Source organism: Anguilla anguilla, chromosome 9 (assembly GCF_013347855.1).
Source record: "Anguilla anguilla isolate fAngAng1 chromosome 9, fAngAng1.pri, whole genome shotgun sequence".
Taxonomy (NCBI): domain Eukaryota; kingdom Metazoa; phylum Chordata; class Actinopteri; order Anguilliformes; family Anguillidae; genus Anguilla; species Anguilla anguilla.
Window position 1 is genome coordinate 42,841,737 of NC_049209.1, and position 13,190 is coordinate 42,854,926.

The window sequence follows — 13,190 nt, forward strand, 5'->3', positions numbered from 1 at the left end:
TCCTCCTCCCCCAAACTTTACAGTTGGCACTATTTGGCCCAGTACAATTGGCATTATGCATTCCACCAAACCCAGATTTGCCAGATAGCGAAGTGTGATTCGTCACTCCAGAGAACACGTTTCCACTGGTCCAGAGTCCAATGGTCGATGCTTGGCATTGCACATGGTGATCTTAGGCTTGTGCTTCCAGACGTTGATTCCAGAAGTAGTTTGGAACTCTGTAGGGAGTGTTACAACCGAGGATAGATGATTTTTACACACTACACACTTCAGCACTTGCGGTCCCATTCTGTGAGCTTTTCTGGCCTACTGCTTCGCAGCTGAGCTGTTGTTGCTCCTATATGTTTCCACTTCACAATAACAGCACTTACAGTCGACTGGGGCAGCTCTAGCAGGGCAGAAATTTGCCAAACTGACTTGTTGGAGGAGTGGCATCCTATGAAAATGCCACATTGAAAGTCACTGAGCTTTTCAGTACAATCCACTACTTCTACTGCCATGACTGTGTTTGTCATGGCTGTATGCTTGATTTTATGCACCTGTTCGCAATGGGTGTGACTGAAACCACTAATTAAAAGGGGTATCCACACACGTTTGGAAATGTAGTGTAAATTACCGTTATCCCAGTTCCAAACAATATCAACAATATGCTTGGTTAATGGTTGCCATTTACCTCATGTTTAACGTTTAACCAAGTTCACGTTTAAAAACGAAAGTGTCATTTATTTGTGATAATGTGATTTATATTAAAGGTTCCTCTTTTTCTAGACATTTGAAACAGCCCATAACTGAACACTAAGGTTATTAATTCAAATTTATTTATTAGCAGGACAAGCCCCTTGAGAAGTCACATCTCATTTTTGAAGAGGGTCCTACGATACACAAGAGTCACATGTCAATAGCTAGGGAGGTTAATTGGTTGCACTGAAGAAACAGGGGTGGCAGTCGGGCTTCAGGGTTTGGCTCCATCAAAAGTGCGGACCTGTACAGGTGAACCAGCTTAATGTGCTGTCCATAGAAGAAGAGTATGTGTAGAGGACAGATTCCATCGAGGTGTGACAATGAGAGTTCAGAGATGGGTCTGAACCATAGACTTCTCCGGAAGGGGCACAGTGGTCACAACTTCAGTCTTTGTTATCTTTTCCAAATTATCAGGGTGTTTTGAAGTATTATCAAGCGCAAATGGGGAGACCGATTTCTGTAGTTTCTGCAGAGTGAAAAGAAAACCAGCCTTATTACCAGCTCATGCAAGAAAAAGCAGGAACAAGTAAGTGTCAAAAAAATGTACTCCTCCACCTGTCACATTGCACTGATGTGCAAATGAAAATCAATTTTCCTTTCCTACTCACTGGTAATGCAAGTTGCATGTTTTGAAACTGAGAAAGGTACCTCCTTGAAAGAACCAGGCAGGACCCACAGCGTGTGAACAGCCGCAATAGGGATCCAGATGATGGAAGCCATGGCGATAATCCAGCCAATCCCCTGAGCCCACGGAGGGTAGACATAGCTATCGTAGCGGGCTGGTTTGAACTGAATGACGGAAAACACCAGGATTGCCTGTGGATGACACACACCAAGCCCACAGTTAACACCCTGTGGTCTGCTTATGGGCCAAAGTCCCACGCTGCTCCAAAATGAGTGTGCTCCCAGCACAGCTGGAATACTGGCTCACCGCGACTATTATGGGAGAGATCACTATCCAGCACATGGTGAAGAAGATGCTCGGCTTCTTTCCTGTCATCTCCTCGATGTTCTGAGAGAGTCGTTTTACTCCTACAGGGAGGGGGGAAAAATGCCTTGGCTAAGGTCATAGGTCATGTGGAAATGTGACCTCCCTTCTTTTCAGTACAGCGGGGTTGTGCTCTTTACTTTACCATATATCCAACAAACGGCCACCACTTCAAAAAAGGCTAGGAACAGGATGGACACGATGGCTGTGTAGTGGTCCATTAGCTGGAACACGTAGATCCCCACCTGGTCACAGGAAGTACAGTTACCCAAGGGTTCAATGTGAACTGCATGTAAACAAAGAGAACAGGTGCCTGCCATGTACTGAAGAGCAGCTGGGAAGATTCTAGAAGAACAAGATTTACAAAAGTAGGGCAAGGGTACGATTGGTACAAGAGACTTTCTCTGGAGTTCATTTTCAAATGATGGTGTTCTCTGTAACAGTGATTTCAAACTCCAGTTTGATATGTGTGTTAAGCAACTGTAGGATGTTGAAGATGGCAGAAGAGGATCACAGGAGTAGAAGGAAATAGGACTTCACTCCCAAAACAGATGCACTAAAAACAATACATAATGTGTTATTTTTTAACACACCTCCATGGCTAGTTAAGGACAACACATTTTGTGATACTTTCAACAGAGTCATTGGTAAAATGGTCTTTTTTTTTGTAAGACATAAATTCCATATTTGTAACACAAAAGCAGTAACTATGACAAAAATGTGTAAAGTAACACAAAAAAAGTAGTAACACAAAAGATGCGTTGGATATTAACGCATCCTTTTAGAGAGTGTTCACGTGAATTAAAACGGTCGCTGGCTTCAACTAATTATTTGATTGCTCTGACGACACAAGGTGCTCTCATAAGGGTCTCCTGAAGAGGGCTCAGGTATACCAGCCGTTCGAGACGGCCGAGTCTCTTACCTGCATCACGTGAGGGATTCCTAGGAGGAAAGCTGTGAAGCAGACGGCAAGGATGACGAACTCTTTGCGCTTCAGATACCTCAGAATCGCCCCGTCGAAGGCATCCAGGAGACTGGTCACCATCACCTCCACCATCGCAAACTGCAGGACGGTGTAAAACGGCATCGTTCAGTCTCTACCTCATCCTTCCATGCGTAGCTGTCAGTCATGGGCTTAAAGGGGAACTGTACCCTAAATTTATGAAATTGATCTGATAATAAACTAATAATAAATTCAGTAAATTCAGTTGGTTCAATAAATGGAAATGCCAGCATGTCGTTTTTGGTCGCGTATAGTCAAAGAGGCAGGATTATGATGAAGGGCGCAATAAATAGGAATCTAGATCAACCAAAAATGAGAAAATAGGATCGTTTAACCTTTCAGTTGTAGAGGGGTGAATTAAACACAAAAACATAGTAGTTCTCCTCTTAAGGCTTGTCTCAGCAGCATCAATGTCCCTTTCAGTCTGCAAAAAGAAATCCCCCCAGCCAGTCTCTAGGCCGTCCTGGTTGCCTGCTTTGCTTGTACTGTGATCAACCTAAAACTTTTAAACCGTCTGAGGTGTAGTTGTAGTTCTAGTGCACGCCAGTGCCAACTGTGGTTGGCAGCCATGCATAATTGGCCCAGGGTTATGGAGGGGTTCAGATAGTAAGGACCTGAATTGCATTGCTCTCTAGCGACCCCCACTGATGGAATGGGCACCTGCAAGTCTGCCTGTTATGCCGTACGCAAAGAATCTTCCTCCCGACTCACCTCTGTGCAAGCCCACCTTGTAAGCTGCAGAGTGATAAGTTAAATGGAGCATTGTGTGCTTCAGAGGAGCGCATGCACTTGTCTGTGCTCTCCAGAATTAATGGTGGAGGTTCTAGAAATATATATATATATATATACCTGTATATATATATATATAATATGCTATTCCAAACTGGGGAGAAAGGGGAAATACAGTTTATAAATAAATAAATAAATAAATAAATAAATAAGGATCATCAGAGAGTTCCTTCTGTGACTGTCTACCAATTATAATCCACTGGTGTAGCAGAGCTATTACCTTTTGTGCACAGAGCAATGCTTAACCAAAGTTTAACCAGCGATGCCAGTCGTCTGCACTGGTTAAAAATGTATGAGAACAATGTGGCTGACTATGCCCTTTTTACACTGATTTGCAGAAAAGCTTTAATATTTGGCTGTGTTCAGGGAAACATTATTACACAATACCATGATACAGAATACTCCATAATCTGATTATATGATACACAGATCACCTATGGTGAGAATACTGTGAAGACAACATACAAGCATGTTGCTGAAAACATGTTTGTGGATATATGTGAATATGTGCTGACCATTACAATACTGCTTTTGAATGCTTTGTGACTTTTTATTTATTTTTGTTTTTAATTCTGTATCTCCAATCCCCACCCAAATTTGGAATGTCCAATTGGTGAACCACGTATATATAGGAGTGCTCATATACGCCCTCTGCTGCCAGCTTCGGAGAGTGAAGACAACGAGCGGTTCTCCTCCGAAACGCACAGTGTCAGCCAAATGCTTTTCATACTGCAGCCATGAAACCCAATCATACGCTTGCGTGGAGGGCAAGCCACACCCGGGTGGCCAAAAGAGGTCGCTCGAGCAACGGACACTGCCAGCCATAGCAGTCACCAGCACGGGTTAGATTCAATCTGAGGCCATCGTGCTCATTTGTGTGGCCTTGCGATGTTTGACCACCATCAAAGTCAGGGATAGGCTGAACGCTACCTGGCTATCCAGACCCAGACAGAGCAGCATGAAGAAGAAGAGGACGGCCCAGAGGGGAGCTACCGGCATTGTCACAAGGGCTTGTGGGTAAACCACGAACACGAGGCCTGGACCTGCACAACAAATAAATTCAGTGTAGATGCAAATTGCCTAATTCCAAAAAAAAAACTTTTTGTAATGAATCAAAAGCTATTCAAAATGATACATTCTCCAAATCAGAGCTCAGCAAACCTCCTTCATTACTCAATAATATATTTGTCATACCAATTTTCTGTCAGGATGTCCTGGAATCGAACTATATTGTTTGTTCATGCCATTGGCTAGATTCATATAATTAACTCAACAGAAATCCGGCAGGGCCTTTGCACAACTGCTCTTTGGTCACCAATAAAACTTTCAGTGCAAAAACAAGATGCTCATGAAATTTCTGCCCAATAAAGTTATTTATGATGATGGCAATTCTTACATAAAAGCAATCCATTATTTATTTCCCACAATAAAGTGCTGTGGAGTGCTTTATTGTGGGAAATAAATTGTGGAGTTCAGGTGACATTATTGTGGCACTTGATTTCCATTTGAAATGAATTCTTGTTGTTATACTGAATAATTTACAATTACCTATCCTGTTTTTAAATAATATATATAGGTTCTATGTAATTTGTGCATGGAAGTTTTTAGTAGAATTTCCTAAATGATTAATTAATCTTATTTCTAGCTGTAATTAAAATTTTTAATGCAGCGTTTCCCAACCTTTTTCCTTCCGCGGCACACTTTCCAAATTTACAGAATCTCATGGCACACCACTGCTATCGTTTGCAAACTGCGTCACCAGTAACGCCGACAGAAAAAAACCATGAGCAACGCACTGACGTTGACGAGACGTGCCAACAGTAGGCCTAAATGCTCTTTTGAGGTTTTAATTAAGCGGTATGCATTTTAATTACATTTATTTTGGCTTTTGTGAATGGGCTTTGTTCATTTAAGTTTTTTAAATTCATTTGAACATTTTTTTTAAGGGATCTTTCACACGGCACACCTGACCTCGCCTAACGGCACACCAGAGTGCCGCAGCACACCGGTTGGGAAACGCTGTCTCAATGTAATGTATTTGAACTGAAGTTCTATTCAATATTCACAGAAGTGGCCTTTGTAAACCGCTTGGAAATGATCAGTCACACTCACTGTTATTTCTCTGCTGGATGCAAGCCATACTTTCCAGTAATTATAAATGAATCACAGACAGTAACTTACCATCCACAGCAATGTCACTGACTGGAATGCCCTGTAGGTATGACATGTAGCCAAATGCTGAAAAGATGACAAAGCCAGCCAAGATACTGGTCAGGGAATTGACAATGGTGACGGTCAGGGTATCTCTGCAAGAGCAAGAGCAGAACCATTGAAGAATTAGTAAGATGCAAACATTGCTTCAGCAAAAATTCTCACTGTGTAAGAAGTATATTTAAAACTTTCACAATGCTGATGCTTCCATGTTGTGGCATTGCATGCTCAAATATTATGGAAATGTAGAGAAGTATAGAAGGAAAGGTACACTACATGGCCAAAAGTATGTGGACACCTGTCATCCAACATCTCATCCAAAATTATGGGCTTTAATATACAGTAGAGTTGGTCCACCATTTGCTGCTATAACAACCTCCACTCATCTGGGAAGGCTTTATACTAGATGTTGGATCATTGAGGCAATTGGACCTGGTATGCAGTTGGCTATCCAATTGATCCCAAAGGTGTTGAATGAGGTTGAGGTCAGGGCTCTCTGCAGGTCAGTCAAGTTCTTCCACACCGTTCTCGACAAAATCATTTTTATATGGACCTCACTGTGTCCCCTGCGGAAACAGGAAAGGGCCTTCCCCCAAACTGTTGGGGAAGCACAGAATCTTCTAGAATGTGATTGTAAGCTTTAGCATTCAGATTTGCCTTCACTGAAACTAAGGGGCCTAGCTCAAACCATGAGAAAAAGCCCCAGACCAAGGGGTGTCCAGATACTTCTAGTCATATAGTGTATTTACAATGATTAATTTCAAGCTATGCATGATGATAAGAATCATATTCCAAAGGCATTAATACACGAGGCTTAAGCTTGTTTCTATAGCTCATGATCATTGCCACTCTTTGTTGTAGTTATTTAATGGGCAAACCCTCTGGGCAAAACAGATTAAGAGAGTAAAAATGTAATAAAAAGTAATCTCACTTTAGGATATTATTGTTGAAGGCATTGTAGCTGGACATAGCTATCAACGAGCCATAACCAATGTTAAGGGAGTTGAAGATCTGAGCTGCAGCATTGACCCATACCTGAATGGTGAAGGCAGAAAGGGTGAATGTCCAGAAACTCTTTTCATTCACATGCTCTTTATTTGCTAAGTGGATGCTAATCCCGGGAGACTTTTATCCAGCTTTCACTTTAGACCCTAAGCATTCATGCAGCTGGATGCGCTGAGATCAATTTCGATTAAACGCCTTGTTCAAGCATGGAATTTCAGCATAGACCTGGCAACAAGTACGCCTCACTGAACCGCTGTGCTACTGTACACAACACTCCGCTCTGATCTTCCAGTGCACCCACCTCCACCGACTTGAGTTTCTCCCACTCGGGGATTATGAAGAAACGGACCCCGGCCATGGCTCCAGGCAGCTGCATGTTGCTAATCAGCAAGGTCACCAAGATGACGTAGGGGAAGAGAGCTGTGAAATAGACAACCTGCACACGCACGTGCACACACAAACACACAAACACACCCACGGTAAACAGTCTGGTACCAAGACAACACTGAGGTCCTCTGGCCTGAAGGCTGTATGAAGGACATCCGTGAATAGACTTAATATTGCACAGGTTACACATTCTTCGCAGTGAACCAAATTAATGAGTGAGGCATGAATCAGTTGCGGTGACACAAGGGCTGTGACCTTTTCAGATCACCTTCCCAGTAGATTTGACTCCCTTGAAGATGCAGAGGTAGCAGAGGACCCAGGCCACCAGAAGCAGGAGGACGAGCTCCCACCGCACAGTCCCCGTCTCCTCCACTCCGCTCGTCTGCTCCAGCACCCTGTAGCTGCAAGACATCGCCAGGCCACTTCTGATCAGAGCAGAAACCACTTTCCTTCCTTTCTCCCCACCATGACACGGCACTATGAGATAACCATTGAGTCCATGCCAAAGTAATATACCACAGGTATGCTGTTTGGTGAGATTGTGTTTGTAAATCAACGAAACAATGCATTCTATTTGTCCTCACTGCTGAAAGGCCTTTTGCGATTAGAGAATGTTAAAAGGCTGATTGTTTAATGTAAAATCTTCTTCAGCACAGTTTGGAGTCTACAGCATATTGACTTTCAATTGAACAGTCCCTTGGTTAGCATGAGCCCATTGAATTTTATAGTAGAGCTCAGTGCACCCACATTTTCACATTGTGACTTCAGCCACCGCAGCCCCGACCCTCCCCCCACCAGGTGACTCGTGCTGTGTTGCCATGGTGAGGCCTTGCAGGCACAGTGCGGCAGGACATACTTGAAGAACTGCTGGCTGGCGGTGCTGGAGGAGGAGCTGTTGGTCATATGGTCAGTGCAGTTGGGCCTGTTCCAGGTGTTGTTGCAGTTCTCCCAGGGCAACGGGCTCTGGAACGAGCTGAACAGGTAATACAGGGCCCAAGTGATGATGACATTGTAGTAAGTGCACATTATGAAGGAAATGGCCACCGTGGCCAGGCCAACCCCTGAGGAGAGATCACAATACATAGATAAGAATTCAACTACTTTTTCTGTCCAGAATTGCTTAGTTGAGGACGACATGTAAATCTCACAACAACATTTAAAACCATTTGCATGTAATGGTGAGCTACCTTTTAGCAGAGGGCAAGCTTTAGCCAGTGCCTGAATTGGCCCCCTTCTGAGATACTGTCCCAGTGCCAGCTCCATGTGCACGAGTGGAATCCCCAAGACCACCAGCATGAGGAGGTATGGAACTAGGAAAGCACCTGAGAGGAACAGAAGCAGTTAAGTCACATAAGACCAGATCACACAGCATACTGAATTTACAGTTCATGGCTCTTCTAGCACCATAGTTTAACAGAGAAAATGTACATCCATACATTTTTATAGGTGCATGGCAATAAAAATAACGATCTAAAAACAGAAAAGAATTTATACAGTTTTACCTGTGAGTAGTAAATGCTCACAGGTAAATTTAAAAAAATATTAAAGGTAAATCACTTGGAAGCATGACAGCAATGTGTCTGGGCTGGCTTCTTTTCTGATTTTGGATTGTTCGTATACTGTAGTTATCTTCAAGCCACTACATTTGTAGCATCATGAATATACAATCCTACCTTGAACAAATCCCCTCTACTTGAAACTCACGCTAGTATACTTTGCCCAATGGTTTGTATTTAGGATTTTACATCACTGCATGAATATTTACCCAAATTATTTACCTTTTTTAACTTGTTCTTCTACCATTACTCCATAATGTTCTGTTACACAACAAATTTTGGTCGAAGATAAATTGATCCAAAGTAAACTTTTCTCAAATAATGTTTGTCCATCTTATTCATCTTCAGATAACTGTAAGACAATGAACTCAGTCATCAGTAGGCTAGTGGATTGAAGTTTAAAAAATAGACTTCCACATTAGCTGTCACCCACACAAGCCATCCATTATTTACCCCCGCTTATCCTGAGCAGGGTTGCGGGTGTTCTGGAGCCTATCTCAGCGTGCATTGGGCGGCATGTCTTTGGACTGTGGGAGGAAAGCGGAGTACCCGGAGGAAACCCACGCAGACACAGGGAGAACATGCAAACTCCACACAGAAAGGCCCAGGCCAGATTGTGAGGCTACCCCCACTGCACCACCGTGCTGCCACCCACATAAGCATCCTCATTTACCTGTCAATGCCAATTTCAAATCAAGGGAAAACACTGAGCTGGGAGACAGTGTTTGTCTTTATATTAATCAAAGATGGTGCAATTCTGTTATTGTGAGGGAATGCGTGACCTTGTGAATTTCCAGAATTGTTTGCCATGGGATTTACATAAGACTCAGAGGCAAATGAACAGAATGCAGCAGAGTTTCTTGAACATATTCTGCGTAGACTAGGGTCTGTGGGGGATTTCAATCATTGTGACATGAAGCAGAATTCGCATAATTTCTATCAATATCATATTGACAATATGTCACCTGCCCCACGTAAGATAGTAAGATCCTGGAGCCTTAATATGGATCCATTAAATGCACATGAAAGTCTATTAAATAACCACCGCAAGAGTTTGCTGACCACAACACTGTGCTCCTCATCCCAGTTTACCAGACTTTCCTAAAGAGGGGAAAACACAGAAACTAAGAGGAGTGAGGTTTCTACTTATTCTCTGCAAGGACGTTTTGACCGCACAAACTGGATATCTTCACTGACTTTAGCTCAGATATTGATGAACTTACAGGTCTTATAAGTTGTTACATCATTTTTGTGAGCACACAGGCTACTCCTCCCACAAAAGAATACACTCCGCCAATAAGTCATGGATCGCCAAATCTCTCAAGGCTCTTATGAAAGAGAAAAATTTGGCCTTTCATGAAGCTGATTTGATTAAAAAGAAAAGATTGAATTGGGAAATTAAGTGTGAAATTAGGAAGGCAGAATATGAGTACAAAGAGAAGCTGGGGGCAGAACTAAGCAGTGATAATCTTGGTTCGGTTTGGGACAGATGCGCACCATTACCAGCTCTATGAGCAGTAAGAATAAGTGGGTGAAGCTGACTGGATTTGGAACTGATAAGCGGCAGGCACAAGAATTAAACAAGTTTTAATATTAGATTTGATGTTTTTGATTTTTAAAAATAAAATAGGGGCACTGAAGGCTGAAACAAGGGTTAACTCTTTTGATGCGACAGATGTAATAAAGGCCTTTAAGGGCAGTAAGGTGAGAAAAGGTCCTGGTCCCGATGACGTCGGAGGTCGTTTACTCAAGGCCTGTGCTGAACGGTTGAGCTTTGTCTTTTACAACATCTTTAAAATGTCACTCAGGCTTCAAAGAGTACCCAAACTTTGGAAACAAATCCCAAACCACGGGCTCTGTTGACACACCCACCCCTCCCTACACAGGAAAGAGTTCCACGCCAAGAAACTTCCCGTACACATTTTATAATAATTAATACTGGGAAAGGTGCTAGAATTTGGCAAAGGTGCTTGAAGACAGAGCTTGCCAGTGCATCATAGATATGCCTTAGCATGGTTCATTAATAATATTTTCATGGTTAAAACAAATCCTTAATGACCATTAATGACTTTGTTCAATATTGTAGTGACTCTTTTCTGCAACTAAAAACATGGTCATTGAATTTACAACTCAACCACAGGCTGCTCAACCCACTTATATCAAAGGACAGTTGGTGGAATGTGTCAGTAGTAACAAATACCTGAGCAAAACATTTGACCCTAAGTTGCATCTTAAATGCAAAGACCATGCGCAAGAAGGGTCAGCAGCAGCTTTGTTGTTTCCATGAGACTTTTACGTTGATAAACGTCTCATGGAAATGTTTTATAAATCATATATTTAATTTTGTGTTTCTATGTGATATGCTGGTTTTATCATCTTAGCATCAAGAGCAGGAAGGCATTAAATAGCATTGTCGGCCGGTGTGGGAAGATAATTGGTGTCAGACAGAGGACTTTCGTCTCATCTGTGGGAAAGAAGAGCCCTGCAGAATGCTCAGGTCATCCTCTCAAACTGTAAACATCTGCTGTGTACAGAATTTTCTGTTCTTCCTTCTGATTCGCATTACAAGCTGCCTAGATTGAAGTATAATCAAACACTTATTTATTCCAACTGCAATAACATTAACAGAGATCTTTGAGATCTTTGTTATCTCTCTGCAAATACTTTTTTTTGTCTCTTTGCCTGTGTGTTACCAGTATGTTCTGTGTCATGGTTTTATGCTGCAACCAAATTGCCGCATGGGGATTATTATAAAGAACTGAATTTAGCTGAAACTGAAATCTTTTTAAAGACAGAGATGGTGTTGAAATGAAACTTGAGAGGAAGTGCAAGGTAAAAAAAACAAAAAAAAACAGGATGAAATGGTTGTCTTACCTCCACCACTCCTGTAACATAGATAGGGAAATCTCCATACGTTTCCTAGACCAACGGCACTGCCAATCGCAGCCAAAGTAAACTCTATCTGCCTGCTCCAAGTTGGCCTGTTCACCTCCTGCTCCATGTTTAAGGACAATGTTCTGTGTCACACGATGAAGATGGCTTCTGTTTACTTCGAGTAAAATAAAAATCTTTTCTCTCTTTCTCTGTTAATCTTTTCTATGCCCAATAATGATTAGCAGAGATTTGGATGATGAGGGCAAGTTACACAAAAGAGGCAATCCTTATGGGTCTTATATGTTTCATACGGCCAAAGTTCAAATCCACTGCTCCTTTAAGATACAAATGACATTGGGTGGCAATAGAGCACAGTGCACTGCTTGTAGAATGCTGTTATCTTACAATAGATAATCATGAAACAGATGTATTTTAGCTGATATGCTTTTTCTTCCTGGATATTGATATAATTATTTACCTCACAAATAGGCTGTCCAGCCCTGTTCCTAGAAATCTATGGTCCTGTAGGTTTTCATTTCAACTCCAATTCGAAATGAACCCCACCCCTGATTCAACTAATCCGCAAAAAGATGTTGAATGAGTTGTGCTTTGTTAAAGTTGGAATGAAAATCTACAGATCTGTAGATCTCCAGGAACAGGGTTGAGCAGCTCTGTGTTAAAACTATACCAATCTGTTCCATTTTGTAAGCAAAATAATGGTTAGCAAGGATGGTTAACGGTAACTTCTGAAGCTTAGTGTCAATAAAATGGTTATGTTGTGTTTTACAGCCCAAAATTAACACACGTAAAGCTTGTGTAAATATCAAATGACCAATCCAATAGTGCTTGTAAGAGTGAGAGTGGCACTCATAGTCCACTCAGTTCCTCATAATATCTGCCTTGCTCAGGACGAAGGTCAGGCTAGAGTGCATACTGAGCCAAGGAGAAAGCGTTATCATTAGTTTCAGGAAAGAAGCCAGAAAATTTGTGTACAAGTACAGTAACAAAGGAACAATCTCCAAACATTCAGGATTTTCAAGATTGAATGAATACCAAGCCCAGCAAATGGACCTTGACATACTTCATGAACATACGTAGAGTGAAATTAATATTTTTGGCCAGAAGTTGTTCACCCATGAAAATGAAATTATATCGTTTATTACCCCCAATTCTTAAGAGGAACTGTGGCCAAATTATTCTGGTTATCTAAGTAAGGATTGTGAACAGCCAGAGGTTTGTTGATGTCTAAAATGGACACTACCTGGTGTCTTTGGCAGCATTAAGGATTAAATTAAAAGTGCAAAAATTACAAATACATCAATAACCTATAGATATAATCATATGGCTATCCAAGAAGATGATATATATTTAGGCAAAAATACATTCTGAAATGAGCCAACATGATTGTCATTTTTTCGACTTTAAACATGCCCACCTATGTGTACGTTTTCATTTATATCACGGGTATTGAAATGGCCTATAGTTCCGTTGGAAACGGGGCAGGCGTCAAATGCAGACCTCATATACAAATAGCTTTTTTCTCAATTTGTAGCCACTAGATGGCAAGCGAACACTGCAACATAAATTAAAAGGCAGCTGTGCGCAAACTACAGATACATAACCTGCATATTCATGT

General features: G+C 41.8%; 1 protein-coding gene across 1 annotated transcript; it reads right to left on the minus strand.

Moving 5' to 3' along the window:
* Nucleotides 1–702: 702 nt before the first annotated feature.
* Nucleotides 703–11,812, minus strand: si:ch211-283g2.1 (sodium- and chloride-dependent GABA transporter ine). Its single transcript, XM_035432633.1, has 13 exons — nt 11,555–11,812; nt 8,312–8,446; nt 7,981–8,185; nt 7,393–7,525; nt 7,039–7,173; nt 6,664–6,767; nt 5,703–5,827; nt 4,452–4,564; nt 2,652–2,792; nt 1,875–1,974; nt 1,673–1,773; nt 1,390–1,557; nt 703–1,207 (listed from the first exon to the last, which is right to left on the minus strand). The coding sequence occupies exons 1-13, from the start codon at nt 11,679–11,681 to the stop codon at nt 1,070–1,072; spliced, it is 1,725 nt and encodes a 574-aa protein (XP_035288524.1). The 5' UTR covers nt 11,682–11,812; the 3' UTR covers nt 703–1,069.
* Nucleotides 11,813–13,190: the final 1,378 nt, after the last annotated feature.